Genomic DNA, 22,404 nt, shown 5'->3' on the forward strand with positions numbered 1-22,404 from the left:
GATCCCTAATTGCTATTGCTCATGCAGCAGTAATGCTTTCTGGAGTCTACATGTTAGGAGATGTTAGGCAATAGATCTGGGGGAATGCTTACTTGGCGATATCTGTGTGAGAGTTCTGGTCTCCATCGACAGTGAATGGTGATCCGCCTGTCATAAGTTCATACATTAATACTCCAAGGCTCCACCAGTCTACAGCCTGGAACACAGGTACATATGCAATGGACGAATAAAGTTTTGTATTATTATTATAATATACAGAACATGATATAGGCCAACATACAATATGACAAAGGTGGCGTTCCAGACTGCCTACATTGCAGACGCGTTGCGCAAATGATGCAATGTCGGCAGCTTGGAACAGCACCCCAGACACCAGAGGCAGCCTTCACAGGCGTGCAGCAGACTACACCCAGTTATTAGTGGGCTAGACATATGATTATGTCTGTGTACCTTGTGCATTTGGGTCAAGAACAGTACAACATAACAAGTCAACTTGGGGGGGGGGGGGGGGGGGGGGGGGGGTTCTAAATGATAAATTACCATGTCATGGCCAGCCGCTCCTCCCTCTGCGATCTCTGGGGCCATGTACTCAATGGTGCCACAGACAGAGTAAGCTCTCTCCAACTGGAAAACAACAAACAGTCAAAGTAAGACAAATAACAGACCAAGATGAGAGATTTTTTATTTATTTGTCGTTTCTCATCACTGACATGTTGAAACACACCGGGATTGACAGGAAGGAAGCTTGAAACTAGGACACATTTGATCAATTCAGGTAGAACAGAGATCATTGTTGTGGAGAATAACTTATCAAGCATATAACCTGGCTCTCATAAGGATCAGACAGAATATGTATACACGACATAACGATCAGACAGAATGTGTATACACGACATAACGATCAGACATAATGTGTATACACGACATAACGATCAGACAGAATGTGTATACACGACATAACGATCAGACAGAATGTGTATACACGACATAACGATCAGACAGAATGTCTACACACGACATAACGATCAGACAGAATGTCTACACACGACATAACGATCAGACAGAATGTGTATACACGACATAACGATCAGACAGAATGTGTATACACGACATAACGATCAGACAGAATGTGTATACACGACATAACGATCAGACAGAATGTGTATACACGACATAACGATCAGACAGAATGTCTACACACGACATAACGATCAGACAGAATGTGTATACACGACATAACGATCAGACAGAATGTGTATACACGACATAACGATCAGACAGAATGTCTACACACGACATAACGATCAGACAGAATGTGTATACACGACATAACGATCAGACAGAATGTGTATACACGACATAACGATCAGACAGAATGGTTGCCTCCCAAATGGCACCCTATTCCCTATATAGTGCACTACTTTTGACCAGAGCCCAATGGGCCCTGGTCAAAAGTAGTGCACTATATGGGAAATAGTGTGCCATTTGGAACGCACCCAGCGCATAACCACCGGCTGCATTACATCTCCTCAAGAGGACTGGACATAAAACAGAACCTCTGTCCCAAACAGCCAGACAGAAACATGCAGCCAGATACTGGGTGGTCTGGTCTCTTTGATAGGATAAACACTCATCCATTAGTAGAAGAGAGAAGAAAAGTCTGCCAAGGGCATTGCGTAACTTTTTAAAAACTAGTTTTTTTAAAGATAAGGGTGCATTCACACTAAGCAACGCAGCGGACTGGAGGGTAGGAGGGTGGGAAGCATGGAGGGTAGGAGGGTGGGAAGCCTGGAGGGTAGGAAGCCTGGAGGGTAGGAGGGTGGGAAGCCTGGAGGGTGGGAAGCATGGAGGGTAGGAATCCTGGAGGGTAGGAGGGTGGGAAGCCTGGAGGGTAGGAGGGTGGGAAGCATGGAGGGTAGGAGGGTGGGAAGCCTGGAGGGTAGGAAGCCTGGAGGGTGGGAAGCCTGGAGGGTGGGAAGCATGGAGGGTAGGAATCCTGGAGGGTAGGAGGGTGGGAAGCATGGAGGGTAGGAATCCTGGAGGGTAGGAAGCCTGGAGGGTTTGAGGGTGGGAAGCATGGAGGGTAGGAGGGTGGGAAGCCTGGAGGGTAGGAGGGTGGGAAGCCTGGAGGGTAGGCGCGTCAGGTTGCATGAGCCTAATTGCGCTAAACAACACACATCAAACACGGTCTAAAAACACACATACCTCCGTTGACTGCGTGGGATGCGTCACCAGTGTGAATGCACCAGCAAAAGACTCCTCTGTGTGATAATGATCATATGGATGTACGATGTTGGCCTCTCGCTCCATACATCTGTAATTACATACCTCATCAAACTCTTTGCTGAGGCCAAAGTCTGTGAGCACTATGTGCCCGCTGGAGTCCATGAGGATGTTCTCCAGCTTCAGGTCTCTGTAGACTATCCCCAGCTAGAAAACATTCAGACAATTACATGGCTTCAGGGGCTTCATTTATAAAAAGTTGCCCTACGCACAAAAATATGCCCCAAAACATGTCCGCGCCAATTTTCACGCAAAAGTTGGCATTTATAAAAACGGGACTTTTTGTGTTTATCCTCCCGCTAACTTTAGACCATGATGCGTACGCACAGTTTCTAGTGGTTGAAGTATTGCATTGCAAGAAGGCAAAAGTAGCCTAGTAGCCTTGTGCAAATGGGGAATGTATAATGACATATTCATAACAAACTGGTAGCTAAATATAATAACAAGACACAATCATTTGCTGTTAGTGAGAAGAGAGAAAATCTATTCTCTTTGCATTCTAAAATAATTAGAAATCTATTTCCGATTATTTATTTCCTTTCCATGATCATTGCAGAATAAATTCCTCACCTTTTCTGACTGTGATAGTTTCATACTGGTGAAATAGCCTATAGGCCTACAACAAGTTAGGATAGGCTACCATTCCTCCCATCTCTCATTTAATTGTACCCACTTCACAGTTGTAAATAGATAAGATACCGGTATTTCAAGTATTTTGCTCAATGTGATCCGATCTGAAGTGCAGTTTAACGGTAGAACAGCCTTTTCCATTGACGTTTGTAGGCTACGTCTGAACACTGTAATGTCACATTTCTCGAGCAGCCTATACAATATTTAATTTATAAACATAATACATTATCATAACCATTGCACCTTTTCTGGCCATGATGTGTTCATATTCCCCAAGTAGTCATTCAACAAATTACCATGCACATCTCTCATTTAATTGGGCCTATTAGATAGGCTAATTTAAAAGTTTTTGCATGCAGTAGAACAGGTGAATAGTTGAATTGAAGTGTGTAGGCTACCACTGTAAGTAAGCCTCCTGTAGTTTTCATTTTTTTCAGAGTAGACAATGTGTCAGAATTCTCGGGCAGTGCAGCATATTTAGATTCGGGAGAAAGTAAATGCAAAACATTATTGAATTCAAACAAACTATTTGCAATTGTTTTTCAGAAATGGTCAAATGTCACTGCAAAAGAAAACATTCTCCAAAGACATTTGATCAAGTTCGTCATTGCCATTTCCTTCAGATATACTGGGTTGGCCTAATTCCAATACCTCCTAAGTATTATCGTCACCATAAAAGGTGAATGATGGGTGTTTTTCAGGCGGAGTAGGTCCCCTGTAGCTCAGTTGGTAGAGCATGGCGCTTGCAACGCCAGGGTTGTGGGTTCCTTTCCCACGGGGGGCCAGTATGAAAAATGTATGCACTCACTAACTGTAAGTCGCTCTGGATAAGAGCGTCTGCTAAATGACAAAAATGTAAATGTAAAAATGTCATGCTCGTTCACTCGTGCACAGTTTTACAACAGGTCTGATTTATAACTGGAAACATATGTATTGTGTGCGCCAAGTTCATAAATCTAAATATTTTTTAGATATTTTGTGTTTTACGCAACGGTTATAAATTAGGTCCAGGTCTCTGTAGACCAGTGTTACCCAACGCCAGTCCTCGAGTACCCCAAACAGTACACATTTTTGTTGTAGCCCCAGACAAGCACACCTGTTGGGGTACTGGAGGATTGGCGTTGGGGGTACTGGAAGACTGGCGTTGCGGGTACTGGAGGACTGGCGTTGCGGGTACTGGAGGACTGGCGTTGCGGGTACTGGAGGAAAGGAGTTGGGGGTACTGGAGGAAAGGAGTTGGGGGTACTGGAGGAAAGGAGTTGGGGGTACTGGAGGAAAGGAGTTGGGGGTAGTGGAGGACTGGAGTTGGGGAAAATATGATATTGTTTTCCAGCTGGGGATAATCTCAGACAATTACAACGCTTCAGGACTATCCCCAGCTGGAAAACAGTCAGCCAATAGGCTCGGACTGCGACAACATTGCAGAATCAGCAGCCAGAGATTGATCCAGAAAGAATTTTAGGGCCAGTTTAAACATAGTCCTAGTCCTGGACTAAAAAGCATGTAGACTCTCCATTGAAATAAGTTCTTAGCTTAATCTGTTTCCGGGAAACGGACCCTTAAAGTATGGCAGTTGAGATGACACACGATGATTAATGATATCTAGAAAACTGCACCATTTACTGCAATTGCATTTAGGCTAAAACTCAAACTATTGTACCTCAATGATTAAGTACAGGAATGACAAAACTGAAAGAGGAGTAAGTCTATAGACACTCACCGTGTGTAGGTGCTCCAGCGCCAGGACTATCTCTCCACTGTACAGAGATACCTCCTGCTCTTTGAACCGAACCCTCTGCACCAGGTGTGTGAAGAGCTCCCCACCGTTCACATAATCTGTTATAATAATGAAGAAACAGCTATGAACAATCGTGGTTGTCTTGACTGGCTGGATATTTGATTTAAACATAGCTAGTATAATTCCAGAGTCCAATGGGTGAGTCCAGTTCACTGTAAAGGCGTCCGCATGCTTCCCAGCAGAAACAGTTCCGAAGAGTTTGTGCATATATTATGACGACATTTTGTGACGTTTTGGACTTCAGTAAGGGTTTTTTCGGTTGTGCGGGCACACACATTTTTTTGTTGAGGCAATCCGAAGTCGGTAGCCGAAGTCTACGCCCCTTCGTCGGTGATTGGTCAACAGTAAGGATTCTTTAATAAAGTCTTTGTTGTTATTCAAAGAGAGAAATACTGCACCAAACATCTTAGTTAGATGTAAAATTGCACGACTAAGATCTCCTCTGTAAAAACGTTAAAATGAATGACAGATTTCTTGAGTTATCTTAGATTAATTCTGACTATTTTGAAAAGTGTATACTGGCTACTTTTTTTCATTTTTCAAGCGAAGGTCTTTTAAGGGAGTGTGCGAGAACACTCGTTTGGTTCGCCTAGCCGACTTCGGCTAGCCGCCAGCCGAACTGAAGCATGCTGACACCTTAAGGCAGGTGAAGGCTCACAAAAAATGCTGCATTTCTTTCATAACAATCTTGCTTTCTGCTACTTGATATTCTTACTTCATGTAGCCAACTTCATATTCATGTCTTCATTGAAAAATAACAACTTTCTGTAAAAAGACAGTGAGAGAGGAATAGAAGAGAGAGTATGAAGAGGAGAAAGGGACAGAGAGAGAGACAGAGACAGAAAGAGGAGAGCGAGAGATCCAGACCTAGTATGAGGTGCAGCTTGGTGTCCGTCTGGAAGGCGTAGTGGAGGGTGACGAGGAACGGTGATTGTCTGATGTGCTCCAGAACCTGTCTCTCTGTGCGTGTGTGTTCTGCTGTCTTGGCCTTCTGTACTATTGTGGCCTTCTTCAACACCTTCATGGCGTATAGTTGCCCTGCATCGTGACCGCTCACTTTGCGCACCAGGAACACCTTGCCATAGGCTGACATAGAAGCAAGAAAAACATTAAAACTCAGCAGCCAAAATCTTTCAGTGGATTTGTTTTATCTCAACTGGAGGACCGGATGGGCGAAGTTCATACTTTAGAAGGACCCATGGAAAGGTCTCAAATGTACAAAACCACCCGCCCATCGCCCCCGTGCGAGATAAAATGAATGTACCTTTTTTTAATCTATGACAAATTCCCAAAATTGGATTGGGTTTTAGAACTGCCACTGACCTCCAGTTCCCAGCACCTTTAGCAGCTCAAAGTTCTCGATTCCCACCCTCTCTACGTGGCCGGTCAGGTTGGCTGTGAGAAGACAAAGATGGTGAGATCCTTAGATTATAAATAAGAAAGTATCACAAATGCTTACAAATACACACATACGGCTGTAGGCCTGTACCACTGGCCTTAATCAACAACAACAACAACAAAATTGTTCATCCCAAAGAAACTAGGACTGTGCATTATTGAGTTGTTCTGCGAAATGTCATGTTAACGTGCGTTACGGCAGTAAACACAACTCTGAAAGCAGTATTTAGGCCTGGCCTAGGCTGACACATGAAAAAGGGGGCGCCTTGAGAAAGAGAGAGGGCATAATAAGTATGCCTATTAGGGATTGACATTAAGGTCTGAAGTAGAGGTCTTCACGGGTCCAAAAAGTTGGAACAGTTACGAAATGGATCCATGGCTTTCCACCCAACCCAATATGCATAAATATATATTTATATATATATTTTTGTTTGTTTAAACAGAGACCCATTCCGAATGGACCTGAGGAGTCAGACCCGTTACGAAAAGGCGCGTGGAAAATGAGACCCATGCCGGTTCGGATCCAAGAGTAGAAAGAGAGAGAGAGAGAAACCTCTGACAGTGCTGCCAGCGCCATCAATAAACTAGCGGTATTGGCCAAATTACCCACAGTTACATGTCCGTAAACTGCCTATGCTATATCAAATAACAAAAAAAAAATGTGTTTTGTTGTGTAGCATATTCAAAACTTTACAGACCATTGATTTATTGGTTTTTACTTTCCTAAAAAAAGAATTGTCCACCTCACGGTTCAGCTGTCAGAGATTTAAGTGCAAATGCATCAGGGTATTGCTCTACCACTGTATGATAGTAATATCTTAAAAGAGAAATATTGAAAGGAAGAGAAGCTTAGGCCTAGCCCTAGAGAGACCAAGGGAAACAGAGATATGCCGGCGCCATGTTTTCCTTGTCATGTCTCTATCATAAAGGCTACTACTGCTGTACAGAAGGAGACTAATGCAACGTTTTTCGATCAGAATATTTTTTTTATAAAGATAAGCATTATATTGTTAGATTAAAGGAGTAACTCCGGTAGGCCTAAACCAGGGCTATTCAACTGGCGGCACGCGAGCCAGATCCGGCCCGTTTATTAAGTTAGACTGGCCCTTTGATCAATTCTGAACATGAATAAAAGATCTGCAAACAAATCCCGGCCAAAATCCACTATTTTGGTTGTCTTTAGTGTGGTTTCTAGCGGTTTTTAGCGCCTATGCTGATGATTTTTTCTTCATATGAATTTGCCTCTAGTGTTTGAACTGTTTAAGCTACAAAATATTAGCTTACACGGACTCGATAGAAGAGAGTGTGACAAAAAAATTGAAATTAATTCAAAGCATGCTTCCTTCAGACTGGAATTTGGCATTACCTGACTTGACATATCTTTGTATTATTTATTGAGATGCTCAGTTTTCAGATGATTTTCAAATTACTTTTAAGAAGCTTATAATATTTGCTTAAATAAAAAATTTTAAATGGTGAATGAGCGTTTCAATGATTATCAAATATTATTTTTAAATCCGATTTTTGGGTTGCACTTCGACTCACATTGGTTGAGCGCCCTCCACTTCTTTCCTAATTACTTTTAGCAACATTTAACATTTTAAGAAAAGTGCTTTATTGGTGGTTGTGCGTTGCATTTTTATTCATACAGTTCTTCCAAAGAATAATCGCATGTGGAAAATCTCATGCCCCCTTGCAATTCACCTTTTTTTTTTACATCTGGCCCCAGTAAGAATATATATATATATATATATATATATATACAGTGGGGGAAAAAAGTATTTAGTCAGCCACCAATTGTGCAAGTTCTCCCACTTAAAAAGATGAGAGAGGCCTGTAATTTTCATCATAGGTACACGTCAACTATGACAGACAAATTGAGAAAAAAGAATCCAGAAAATCACATTGTAGGATTTTTTATGAATTTATTTGCAAATTATGGTGGAAAATAAGTATTTGGTCACCTACAAACAAGCAAGATTTCTGGCTCTCACAGACCTGTAACTTCTTCTTTAAGAGGCTCCTCTGTCCTCCACTCGTTACCTGTATTAATGGCACCTGTTTGAACTTGTTATCAGTATAAAATACACCTGTCCACAACCTCAAACAGTCACACTCCAAACTCCACTATGGCCAAGACCAAAGAGCTGTCAAAGGACACCAGAAACAAAATTGTAGACCTGCACCAGGCTGGGAAGACTGAATCTGCAATAGGTAAGCAGCTTGGTTTGAAGAAATCAACTGTGGGAGCAATTATTAGGAAATGGAAGACATACAAGACCACTGATAATCTCCCTCGATCTGGGGCTCCACGCAAGATCTCACCCCGTGGGGTCAAAATGATCACAAGAACGGTGAGCAAAAATTCCAGAACGACACGGGGGGACCTAGTGAATGACCTGCAGAGAGCTGGGACCAAAGTAACAAAGCCTACCATCAGTAACACACTACGTCGCCAGGGACTCAAATCCTGCAGTGCCAGACGTGTCCCCCTGATTAAGCCAGTACATGTCCAGGCCCGTCTGAAGTTTGCTAGAGTGCATTTGGATGATCCAGAAGAGGATTGGGAGAATGTAATATTGTCAGATGAAACCAAAATATAACTTTTTGGTAAAAACTCAACTCGTCGTGTTTGGAGGACAAAGAATCCTGAGTTGCATCCAAAGAACACCATACCTACTGTGAAGCATGGGGGTGGAAACATCATGCTTTGGGGCTGTTTTTCTGCAAAGGGACCAGGACGACTGATCCGTGTAAAGGAAAGAATGAATTGGGCCATGTATCATGAGATTTTGAGTGAAAACCTCCTTCCATCAGCAAAGGCATTGAAGATGAAACGTGGCTGGGTCTTTCAGCATGACAATGATCCCAAACACACCGCCCGGGCAACGAAGGAGTGGCTTCGTAAGAAGCATTTCAAGGTCCTGGAGTGGCCAAGCCAGTCTCCAGATCTCAACCCCATAGAAAATCTTTGGAGGGAGTTGAAAGTCCGTGTTGCCCAGCGACAGCCCCAAAACATCACTGCTCTAGGGGAGATCTGCATGGAGGAATGGGCCAAAATACCAGCAACAGTGTGTGAAAACCTTGTGAAGACTTACAGAAAATGTTTGACCTGTGTCATTGCCAACAAAGGGTATATAACAAAGTATTGAGAAACTTTTGTTATTGACCAAATACTTATTTTCCAACATAATTTGCAAATAAATTCATTAAAAATCCTAAAATGTGATTTTCTGGAATTTTTTTCTCATTTTGTCTGTCATAGTTGACGTGTACCTATGATGAAAATTACAGGCCTCTCTCATCTTTTTAAATGGGAGAACTTGCACAATTGGTGGCTGACTAAATACTTTTTCCCCCCACTGTATATATATATATATATATATATATTATATCCCTATTAGCTGCTGCCAAGGCAAACAGAGACATAAGCATACATAGACACACAGGCTTTACTCAGAGCCAGTGGCAGGTCATTAGTAAAGATTGAAAAAAAACTAAAAAAGGGGTCTAGACTGCTGCCCTGGGAAATGTCTGATTACCTGGATTATGTTGGAGAGGCTTCCATTAAAGAACACCCTCTGTGTTCTGTTATCCAGGTAACTCTCCATCCACAGTATAGCAGGGGCTATAGTTGAATAGCCCAGACCTAAACCATTCTTTCTCACCTGTTGGAGTCAGTTGGCGCACTGGTGCGCACTGCCTTCATAGAGCTGCCGTAACTACATGTAAGCCTAATAATAGCCATACCACACCAAAACATTCTCAAACGTTTCTTACCTTTATTAGGGTAATATCAAAAGTAAGTCAAGTCATTGTTTATAGAGAAAATACCAACAGGTTATTATATTGCAGCATTAAATTAAGTTTTGCATCTCGCCCTCTTTGGTTTTTCCTTTTCATGGTTTGAGTGCGAGTAGACCTATAGTAGGCCTACCGGTAATTCTATTATATGGTGGCAAACATTACAGTTGGAACTTAATTTGGCAAAGAAAACGTCTCAACAAAATGAAACAAAAACACTTTTTTGCATATTTAAAGAACTGGTTTAGAATCTTAAAATAGGCCTATAATAATAAAAAAATAATGATATACAATAATAATTATGCTAAAACAAATGACAATAAATACGGAATATTATATATTTTTGCATGAAATCTGAATATCGAGTTGCATACACAGTCTATTTGACCGCACCAATGTTCTTCTCATCTTTGTCCACTACAATATTAAAACTTTTATGAAGAAAGTTATTTGTTTCTGGCCATTTTGAGCCTGTAATTGAACCCACAATTGCTGATGCTCCAGATAATCAACTAGTCTCAAAAAGGCCAGTTTTATTGCTTCTTTAAAATCAGCACAACAGTTTTCAGCTGTACTAACATACAGTTGAAGTCGGAAGTTTACATACACTTAGGTTGGAGTCATTAAAACTCGTTTTTCAACCACTCCACAAATTTCTTGGTAACAAACTATAGTTTTGGCAAGTCGGTTAGGACATCTACTTTGTGCATGACACAAGTAATTTTTCCAACAATTGTTTACAGACAGATTATTTCACTGTATCACAATTCTAGTGGGTCAGAAGTTTACATACACTAAGTTGACATTGCCTTTAAATAGCTTGGAAAATTCCAGAAAATGATGTCATGGCTTTAGATGCTTCTGATAGGCTAATTGACATAATTTGAGTCAATTAGAGGTATACCTGTGGATGTATTTAAAGGCCTACCTTCAAACTCAGTGCCTCTTTGCTTGACATCATGGGAAAATCAAAAGAAATCAGCCAAGACCTCAGAAGAAAAACGGTAGACCTCCACAAGTCTAGTTCATCCTTGGGAGGAATTTCCAAATGCCTGAAGGTACCACTCATCTGTACAAACAATACTACGCAAGTATAAACACCATGGGACAACGCAGCCGTCATACCGCTCAGGAAGGAGACGCGTTCGGTCTCCTAGAGATGAACGTACTTTGGTGCGAAAAGTGCAAATCAATCCCAGAACAACAGCAAAGGACCTTGTGATGATGCTGGAGGAAACAGGTACAAAAGTATCTATATCCACAGTAAAACGAGTCCTATATCGACATAACCTGAAAGGCCGCTCAGCAAGGAAGAAGCCACTGCTCCAAAACCGCCATAGAAAAACCAGACTATGGTTTGCAACTGCACATGGAGACAAAGATCGTATTTTTTGCAGAAATATCCTCTGGTCTGATGAAACAAAAATAGAACTGTTTGGCCATAATGACCATCGTTATGTTTGGAGGAAAAAGGGGGTTGCTTGCAAGCCGAAGAACACCATCCCAACCGTGAAGCACGGGGGTAGCAGCATCATGCTGTGGGGGTGCTTTGCTGCAGGAGGGACTGGTGCACTTCACAAAATAGATGGCATCATGAGGAAGGAAAATTATGTGGATATATTGAAGCAACATCTCAAGACATCAGTCAGGAAGTTAAAGCTTGGTCGCAAATGGGTCTTCTAAATGGACAATGACCCCAAGCATACTTCCAAAGTTGTGGCAAAATGGCTTAAGGACAACAAAGTCAGGAAGCCTGTACAGAATACATATATTCCAAAACTTGCATCCTATTTGCAACAAGGCATTAAAGTAATACTGAAAAAGCGTGGCAAAGCAATTCACTTTTGGTCCTGAATACAAACTGCTATGTTTGGGGCAAATCTAATTCAACACGTCACTGAGTACCACTCTCCATATTTTCAAGCACAGTGGTGGCTGCATTATGTTATGGGTATGCTTATAATCGTTATGGACTGGGGAGTTTTTTAGGATAAAAAGAAACAGAATAGAGCTAAGCACAGGCAAAATCCTAGATAAAAATCTGGTTCAGTCTGCGTTCCACCAGACACTGGGTGATAAATTCACCTTTCAGCAGGACAATAAACTTAAACCCAAGGCCAAATCTACACAGGATTTGGTTACCAAGAAGAAGACAGTGAATGTTCCGGAGTTGAATACTTATCTAATCAGAATAGTTATCTAATATAATTTGTCTTCCACTTGACAATCGTTGACAAATAAAGACAATTAAAATCCATCTTAATCCCACTTTGTAACAACAAAATGTGGAAAAAGTCAAGGGGTGTGAATACTTTCTGAAGGCACTGTAAGGAGGCAGTTAGTGATGTGTTGTGTTGGATTTGCACTAAACATAAGGCTTTGCTTTTAAGCCAAAAAGTGCTGTGTTTTTTTGCAGTATTACCTTGGTGCCTTGTTGCATACAAGATGCACGTTTTGGAGTATTTTATTGTGCATCATTTTATTATTTTCATTTAGGTCATTATTGTGGAGTCACTGATGTTGTTGATCCATCCTCAGTTTTCTACCATCACAGACATTGAACTCTGTAGCTGATTTAAAATCACCAATGGCCTCATGGTAATATCCCTGAGCGCTTTCCTTCCTGTCCTGCAGCTCAGTTCAGAAGGATGACTGTATCTTTAATGTGTCTGGGTGGTTTAATATATAATCCACAGCATAATTATTAACTTGACCATGCTTAAAGATATATTCTTTGTCTGATTTGTTATTGTTACACATTTACCAATCACTGCCCTTCTTCATGAGACTTTCGAAAAGCTCCCTGGTCTTTGTAGTTGAATCTGTGCTTGAAATTCAATACATGACTGAGGGACCTTACAGATGTTGTTGAGACAGAGGAAGTGTGTCAGGGGCCAACCGCAGGGTGCATGTGACGCGTCTAATGCAGTAGTGCCTAGGTAGAGGTAAGTTGCATGCCCGCTTACCACGTGCTTGCATACTATCGCTTAAAGCCCGCTGCTGCCGGCTAGCCCTTGTGGTGAATTGGGGAGCAGCTTCATGCACATGTCTCCCCTTGCCGGTACAAAGCCTCTCCGTGACCAAGACTCCTGTCGGGCCTGCTCACGGCGGCACACGTTAACTGGTTGTCTTGAAACTCCAGGCTAACCGGCAGTGGATCTCAGAACAGCAGTGGGCCCCAGATATGCGTCTGTACAGGCCCACCTCTGTGTGGACACGTCCTGGCAGCCATCAACCACTGTCCCGCTACCTTGTGGGTTAGTCTGGTACGACAAAAGCTAGGGGAGCACACCCTGAGAGAAAAGCAGCGTGCTGGAGGCGCGCGGTAGGCGGACGCCGACAGACTGGGGATCCGGCAGCCTCCTGCAACTGAGGAAGATACTGGTCGTCCTGGGTTTCCCCCCTTGCCACTGCAATCCACCTTCCTACAGTGAAGTAGTGCTGTTGGGGATTGCGCACACTCAGCGGCACTTTAAATAAAAGCCTTTGCGCAGGTATCCACTTCTGACCTCGGTGAAGTGATCAACCACAAACCGGACTAAAGTCTGGCAGCGTTGGGGTGTCTGGTGACGGGGGCAGGAGGGAATGCACCGGGAGCCCTAAAAATTCAGACCCCTGCACGACAGCGGCACAGGACTATTACGGCCTCCAGCAGTTGGTACTTGAGTGGCAGCTGCTCTTGGCAGACCCCTGTGAGACTGAGCAGCCCTATTTAGGAGCCACACTGCACACCCCAGTTGGGGAGAGGCCTAGAAAAGGTGGCCTAAAAATTACCCACTCACTCCATCCTGGTTAGGCAACTGCACCTATCAGTAATTCCACTCAGCGGTCGAAAAATGCTAAAGAAAATAATTCCCCTGAAACTGGCAACATGGAACATCAGAACTCTTTTGGACACTGACGATAATAGCGATAGACCCCATCAGAGAACAGCTCTGATTGCTGCAGAACTAAGGCTCTACAACATTGACATTGCTGCCCTGAGTGAGACCAGGTTCCTGGATGAAGGTTCCCTGAAAGAGGAGGGAGAAGGCAACACCTTCTTCTGGAAAGGTTACCCTCCGGGTGGACAACATCAGCAAGGTGTGGGACTGGCAATTAAGAACAGCCTTTTACCCAGTCTCACCGAAAAACCTGTCGGCATAAGTGAAAGACTCATGTCTCTCCGTATCCCCATAGCCAAGATGCGTTATGCTACTCTTCTCAGTGCATACGCACCAACGTTACCATCTGAAAATGAGGCAAAGGACTGCTTCTACCAGTCACTAGATGAGGCCCTTCACCGCATCCCCAGCAATGACAAGATCTTTCTGCTGGGTGACTTCAACGCTAGGGTGGGACAGAACAACAGGATCTGGAGCAGAGTGCTGGGTAGGCATGGTGTTGGCCAGGTCAATGAGAACGGCATGAGACTGCTAGCTCTATGTGCCGAGCATGATCTCATTGTCACTAAGACCTTGTTCCAGCAGAAGAACAAATATAAAACATAATGGATGTACCCACGCTCCAAACACTGGCACCTGATCGACTACGTCATAGTGAGACGTTCTGACACTAATGACAGCCTGCTGACACGTGCCATGAGGGGTGCAGAATGCTGGACAGATCACCTTATGATACTGGCTAAACTCCAGGTGAGAATATGTCCCCCCCCAATGTCTGCCTAAGTCCAGTAAGAGGTGTCTGCACTATACCCGACATGAGAAAGCTGCAGTAAGGGACGAGTTCCGTCGCTCTCTCGCTGAAAGGCTGAGGGAGACTGAGCCTCTTCTGAGCGCAGAGGATCCCATGGACCAGAAGCGGGCATCTATTAGCTCAGTGCTCTATCAGGCAGCGGCCCACTCCATTGGCTACAGAGGTAGGAAACATCAGGACTGTTTCGACGAGAACGCTGACACCATCACAAACTTACTGGACAATATGCACAAAGCCCACAGGGCAACTCTCAACAGCCCCACATCTGCTACCCTCCGCCAGCAATGGCGTGCATCACGTAAGGAAGTGCAAACAACCTTGCGTGCTCTGCAGAACGAATGGTGGATGAATAAGGCATAGGAAATCCACATTTATGATGACAAAAACGACATGCATCATTTCTACAACTCAACTAAAGCTATCTATGGCCCTTGAAGTCGCTCCATCACACCCCTGAAAACAGATGATGGTCTGACTCTCTTGAAGGACCAAAACCAGATTCTGATGAGGTGGGCTGACCACTTTGAAACACTACTCAATCAGCACTCTCCTACAAACCACTCCATCCTGGAAGAACTGCCTGTCCGTCCACCCATTCAAGACCTCAACCATTCGCCAACCTTCCAAGAGGCGTTATCCATTCCCTCAAGAACAACAAGGCTCCTGGGGCTGACAGCATCCCGACAGAGCTACTTAAGAAGGGAGGTTATTTCTGCACCAGAACGCTCCACCAGTACATCACTGAGGTTTGGGACCGGGAGATCGCCCCCCCCCCCCAACAGTGGCGGGATGCAAACATTGTCACTATCTATAAGAACAAGGGTGACAAGTCCATCTGCGGCAACAGCCAGGGGATATCCCTTCTGGCTGTTGGCGGCAAGGTCCTGGACAAGGTGATGCTACACAGGCTGGTGAACATCATCACAGAGGAACTGCTGCCAGAGTCACAATACGGCTTCAGAAAGAACAGGAGTACAGTTGACATGATATTCACGGCACTGCAACTCCAGGAGAAGTGCTGTGAACAACATCAGGACCTTTTCATGGCCTTCGACACTGTGAGCAGGAAACTGCTGTGGGGCATTCTACTGTCCAGACAAATTTGCCAACATCCTTTGCCAGTTCCATGATGGGATGATAGCTCGGGTGGCCATAGGAGGGCAGGTGTCAGTGCCCTTTGGCGTAAGCATCGGTGTGAGGCAGGTGTGTGTGCTGGCACCTGTACTCTTTAACATCTTCCTCCTATGTGTCACCCAGCTTCTCCACAAGGAGCTTGAGGACAGCAGCGGGGTTGCGGTGGACTTCAGGCTGGATGGAAACCTATTCAACATCAGGAGGCTCCAAGCAACCACCAAGGTTTTGACAGAATGGGTTCTTGAGCTGCAGTAGGCTGATGACTGTGCTCGTGGCCCACACTCCAGAAGACCTTCAGTCCGTCCTTGAGCGGCTGTGAGGGTCTATAGTAGGATGGCTGTCTATCAACACCACCAAGACAGAGGTGGTCTGCCAATGGAGATCCAGCCCTCCACCTACCATGCCTGTCTTCACCATTGAACACAAATCACTAGCAATAGCATCAGAATCGACCTCGAAATTCAAAATAGGATCAAGCTAGCATCAGCTGCCTTCGGGAAACTCAGACGCAGGGTCTTCCAAAACAGGGATCTCCACCTCCACACCAAAGTCGCCGTCTATCAAGTCGTTCTTATTACCACACTGCTTTACAGCTGTGAAGCCTGGGTCACTTAAGAGTCGCCACAACAAGCAGCTTGAGCGATTCCACATTAGATGCCTGCAGCGCATCTTGGGAATCACCTGGTGCGACCGTGTGCCCCATAGAGAAATACTTGCTAAGACCAACTGCAAGAGTATGGATGCCATGGTCACCCAACACCAACTGCGCTGGCTTGGGCATGTCATTGGAATGTCTCAGGAGCGCTTGCCGTGGAAGATCCTGTATGGCCAGCTACATCATGCCCGGCGGTCTGCAGGGGGGCAGATGAAGCGCTACAAGGAACAGCTTAAAACGTCGCTGAAGAAGTGCAACATCAAACCCACAGACCTAGAGGATGCTGCTGCCGACCGTTCCACCTGGCGGCAGCTCTGCCAGAGCGGTGTCCAGAGGTGGGAGGAGGAGAGGAGCACAAAGCAACAGCAAAAACTGCTCAGGAGACATACAACCATGCCTGCCCCCTCCAACACAGACTGCATATGCCCCACCTGCAATAACATTTGTGGATCTCGGATTGGACTCTAGTCACCAAAGAATTCACCGTTGTGAAGTGGAAGTCATCATCGGATACGATGGACTACCGTGAAGAAGTCATTCAAAAATCATGTCAACCCCTATTATTTCACATTGAGTCCATGTAACTTATTATGTGATTTGTTAAGCCAAATTTTCCTCCTGAACTAATTTAGGCTTGCCTAAACAAAGGGGTTAAATACTTACAGTACCAGTCAAAAGTTTGGACACACCTACTCATTCAAGGGTTTTTATTTATTTATTTTTTTAAATGTCAATATTGTAGAATAATTGTGAAGACATCAAAACTATGAAATAACACACATGCAATCATGTAGGAATCTCAAAAGTGTTAAACAAATCAAAATATATTTTATATTCGAGATTCTTCAAATAGCCACCCTTGATAGGCCTCCCGAGTGGCGCAGTGGTCTAAGGCACTGCATTGCAGTACTAGCTGTGCCACTAGAGATCCTGGTTCGAATCCAGGCTCTGTCGTAGCCGGCCATGACCGGGAGACCCATGGGGCAGCGCACAATTGGCCCAGCGTCATCCAGGGTAGGGGAGAGAATGGCCAGCAGGGATGTAGCTCAGTTGGTAGAGCATGGCGTTTGCAACGCCAGGGTTGTGGGTTCAATTCCCACAGGGGGCCAGTATGAAAAAAATAAGATATGCACTCACTAACTGTAAGTCGCTCTGGATAAGAGCGTCTGCAAAATGACTTAAATGTAAATGATGACAGCTTTGCACACTCTTGGCATTCTCTCAACCAGCTTCACCTGGAATACTTTTCCAACAGTCTTGAAGGAGTTCCCACATATGCTGAGCACTTGTTGGCTGCTTTTCCTTCACTCTGTGGTCCGACTCATCCCAAACCATCTCATTTGGGTTGAGGTCGGGGGATTGTGCTGGCCAGGTCATCTGATGCAGCCTCCATCACTCTCCATCACTCTCCTTCTTTGTAAAATAGCCCTTACACCGCCTGGAGGAGTGTTGGGTCATTGTCCTGTTGAAAAACAAATGATAGTCCCACTAACCAGATGGGATGGCGTATCGCTGCAGAATGCTGTGGTAGCCATGCTGGTTAAATATATCACAGACAGTGTCACCAGCAAAGCCCCCCCCCCCCCACACCATAACACCTCCTCCATGATATACGGTGTGAAATACACATGCAGAGATCATCCGTTCACCCACACCGCGTCTCAAAGACAAGCGGTTGGAACAAAAAATCTCAAATTTGGACTCTAGACCAAAGGACACATTTCCACCGGTCCATTGCACGTGTTTCTTGGCTCAAGCAAGTCTTCTTCTTATTGGTGTCCTTTAGTAGTGGTTTCTTTGCAGCAATTCGACCATGAAGGCCTTGATTCACACAGTCTCCTCTGAACAGTTGATATTGAGATGTGTCTGTTACTTGAACTCTGTGAAGCATTTATTTGGGCTGCAATTTCTGAGGCTGGTAACTCTAATGAACGTATCCTCTGCAGCAGAGATAACTCTGGGTCTTCCATTCCTGTGGTGGTCCTCATGAGAGCCAGTTTCATCGTAGCACTTTATGGTTTTTGTGACTGCACTTGAAGAAACTTAAAAGTTATTGAAATGTTCCGTATTGACTGACCTTCATGTCTTAAAGTAATGATGGACTGTCGTTTATTTTTGCTTATTTGAGCTGTTCTTGCCATAATATGGACTTGGTCTTTTACCAAATAGGGCTATCTTCTGTATACCCCCCTACCTTGTCACAACACAACTGACTGGCTCAAATGCATTAAGAAGGAAAGAAATTCCACAAATTAACTTATAAAGGAGGCACACCTGTTAATTGAAATGCATTCCAGGTGAATATCTCATGAAGCTGGTTGAGAGAATGCCAAGAGTGTGCAAAGCTGTCATCAAGGCAAAGGGTGGCTATTTGAAGAATCTCAAATCTCAAATATATTTTGATTTGTTTAACACTTTTTTGGTTACTACATGATTCCATATGTGTTATTTCATAGTTTTGATGTCTTCACTATTATTCTACAATGTAAAACATTTTAAAAATAAAGGAAATCCCTTAAATGAGTAGGTGTGTCCAAACTTTTGACTGGTAGTGTATCTATGCAACGACTATATTTTAGTTATGCATTTTTTATTCATTAAAATCATTTTCTGTGTAGATTGTTCACAAAAAAATTACAATGAAATCAATTTTAATCCCACTTTCTAACACAATAAACTGAAGAAATCCAAGGTGTCTGAATACTTTTGCAAGGCACTGTATCTTTGTGGAGACTTGAGTCCTCGGTCCATCCTTAAAATCAACACTCATGTACATTACTCATACAAACACATGATCCACAAATTGATGATGATCATTAAAGGCACGGTCAGAGGTCAGTGCTCAGTCAATTATAAACTGGGAAGCCACATAGTGTATGAGAATAGAGCATGTGTGATACAACTTCACCCATTAAAACAATGACTGAAAAACAACATTCAAGGACAGGGCACATTGTAACAAAATAGGCTAAATCGCCTGCCCTACAGCAGTCCTTCCTATCTAAAGCAGAACAGACACAGCTGCGAGCGAAAACAATACTATTTTCAGCTAGCCAATTTATTTATCTGTCTTCACAACCCCTGTTTTTGAAAACACACTTTATTGATGTATTATTCCTCCTGGCTTCCTGCATGACAACTTCTGTCTGTGTTTTTCCTGCTGGCTATGGCATTGGTACCAACCAAGCTGACCTCTAATCTAGAACAGGGGCATATTACATTAAGGCACAGCCTGGAATAGATCACTACACTTTTCGTGCAGATATCAACAATGATGGCTACTAATGCTTTGTGCACAAACACATTAAGGCCAGAGAGAGAGAGAGAGAGAGAGAGAGAGAAGAGAGGAGACAGACAGACAGAAAGGCTGAATGTAGCCTTAGCCTAATAAACCCACGCCCATCACTCTAACACAGTGTGGACTGCTGCTCTGCTAAGGAACAGCTCAGCAATAACGCTAAGGCTGCATAGTGCTGAGATTGAGCTAGCAGCGTAAAGCTAGATATATATTTGGCAGAAATGGGGCCACCTTCCTATCTAGAGGAAACAGAATGATGTGCCTCGAGAACCTCACAGGGACGCATCCTCCATTTATCTTGTTTAATTGGAGTGTATGTGCGCGTGTGTTACTAGGATGGATGCATTGGTGTTGTGGTGCCCTTCACTGTTTTTTTATACTTTACAGTCGCTGTGATCTCAATGCTTAGTGAAGTGAGCTAGTGGCAAGCTTTGGAAAATGCTGGAATTAAGTATTCATTTGGATGTTGGATCATGGATATGACTATCAATTAATAGTAATTACACTGTCAAGCATTGGTCAGCATAATCAGACTAACATCACAACACATTAAGCAAATAAAGATGACATTCTTAGTAGCTACAGAAAACGGTCTTATTCAACTTGCAATTAATGATTACATCGTCCAAAATACTTGATGGGGTGGGATAATGGAAACTTTAAATACAGACAGGGAAGTGTATTCAACAACTAACTGAAGCTGCCACTCAGATGACAGGTCTCACTCAAGGTTCTCGCGCCTGACATCCATGGCATAATGACTGTTGCACAAAACAACCACCATGGCGGAACACAAGATGCGAATAGGAATATTACCTACTACTGTTATGTAACTACCCCGTACCATAAGCAAGCCGCCACGAATGGAAAACAGGCTTACACAAACTGCTAGCTAACTAACATGAGCTATTAGCCAACACTCTCCCCTGTCAAGCACTCTTCGGTCTACTTCTAACCTTAGCATATGTTTGATGTTTTGTACTTGTCATTTTGTCGACTGAATGATGACTAATATCACAGTTTAACAACATGAGCATGCATGTCGACCGTCAAGTTAGCTTAGCAAGTTGCATAGCTTGACACTTTACCTGCCTTTTTTGGACTTGACTGACTGCACTTGCAAACCCCAACGGCAGAGTAGCTACTGTCTGTAGCTAGCTAAGTTAGCTAACCGTTGCCATTTCATTAACTAGTTAACCGGTTATTTAGCTAACTAACGTTAATCACCATCAACAAATTTAGTAGCTAGCTAAATTAAGCTTACATTATTATCTAGCTAGCTAAACAACTTACCATTTTTCAGCTCATGTTTCACAGTAAACAGTTCACCTTCTCTAGAAGATCCTTCCATCGAAGATGGCATTGTATTCCAAATGTGCCCACAGATAAACTTGCTGGCTAGCAAACCATCAACATTACTTAGATAGATTGAAATTACAGAATCACATGTAGCTAGCTATATCTGGCTGCAATTTGGTGTTGACCAGCTAGCTTTGAGGGAAAAAATTTGCCTAGCTTGTCAAGCAAGATAAAAATGTGTCCAAACTAGACAGCTTAGATGGGGGGAGGGGGGTAACCCCTACTATACCTTCAGGACCAAGCCCCCCTGCAGCTGTGATTGGGGTTGCTATGTGGAGTATTAACATCTGATTGGGCCCATTTTGCTATCAATGACAGATAGGCCCTCCTTCCTGCCCCCTTATTGGTCAGATACTTGACAGCGAAAATCTATGTCCTCCTCTTCACGAGACGAGGGCAACGCCAACTGGAAATATAGAGGCGCAGAGAACAGCATTTCAAACATTTCTCGTAGATCTGTTGAAAGAAAATGCCTGCCAATGAAGCAGAGACTTTGATCTGCCACTCATTGTGCCAGGCTTAAGACTCATGGAATGATTAATCAGCATCAAGATTAGGCTATGATATTTGTTTTATTTTAGGCCTATGCAAAACACTCAGCTCAGCTCCCAGAATATAAACTGCCACTGTTGCCATTCTGTAAAAATGTTTCTCCTTTGCCACCACCTTGTGGTGGTGAAATGAAAATAAATGTTGATAATCAACAAATAGCTTAAGTAAGCGCATAAGATAAATTGTGTAATTTGTGATTTATACGAACTAACAAATTGAAACTTCATATAATGCTGCAAAAAAAAAGTGCAATAAATTGATCGTTCTTTTGGTGCATCAGCTCCCAGCAAACAGCACTAATCCACTTCAGTTGTGTAACATTTTTATTTTTATTTTATCTTTACACCAAGGTCTACCGATGAGCCATGTCCGGTGTAGCTCAGTTGGTAGAGCATGGCGTTTGCAACGCCAGGGTTGTGGGTTCGAACACTAACTGTAAGTCGCTCTGGATAAGAGCGTCTGTTAAATGACTAAAATGTAAATGTAAATGAATTACAGAAAATATAAATGCAAGCAAAAAGAAAAGCATGGTCATAAAAAACAAATACATTCATCTGTAAGAAGGTCCTTCATCAGCTTTCTGAATTGCCCGAGAGCCACCAAAACATCAAATTTAAGAACATATAGTTACGAACATGGTTGCATGCCATTTACTCAATGGAGCGCGAGGGAAACAAGCCGTTCCCTCTGAAGGTTGCCACTGGCGACCGTTTTGGTTGCTGTCCAAGGTGCTAGTTCGCAGGTCAACGAGTTTGCCACTACTACTACTGGCGAGAAGGTTTTGGAGATACTAGACTA

At 43.4% G+C, this 22,404-nt stretch overlaps 1 protein-coding gene across 1 annotated transcript in view; it reads right to left on the reverse strand.

The window, feature by feature from the left end:
- Positions 1-21,204, reverse strand: part of LOC311102690 (ribosomal protein S6 kinase alpha-5-like) — a 56,784-nt gene extending 35,580 nt beyond the window's left edge. Inside the window, exons 1-7 of the mRNA XM_084144062.1 lie at positions 20,989-21,204; positions 6,035-6,106; positions 5,579-5,797; positions 4,634-4,749; positions 2,329-2,430; positions 541-624; positions 93-196 (exon numbers count right to left, since the gene is read on the reverse strand). Of these exons, the coding sequence (XP_084000188.1) occupies positions 93-196; positions 541-624; positions 2,329-2,430; positions 4,634-4,749; positions 5,579-5,797; positions 6,035-6,106; positions 20,989-21,058 (767 nt within the window). The 5' untranslated portion in view covers positions 21,059-21,204. The remainder of the gene's footprint in view (positions 1-92; positions 197-540; positions 625-2,328; positions 2,431-4,633; positions 4,750-5,578; positions 5,798-6,034; positions 6,107-20,988) is intronic.
- Positions 21,205-22,404: the final 1,200 nt, after the last annotated feature.

Source organism: Coregonus lavaretus (assembly GCF_964263955.1).
Source record: "Coregonus lavaretus genome assembly, chromosome: 27".
NCBI classification, from domain to species: Eukaryota; Metazoa; Chordata; class Actinopteri; order Salmoniformes; family Salmonidae; genus Coregonus; species Coregonus lavaretus.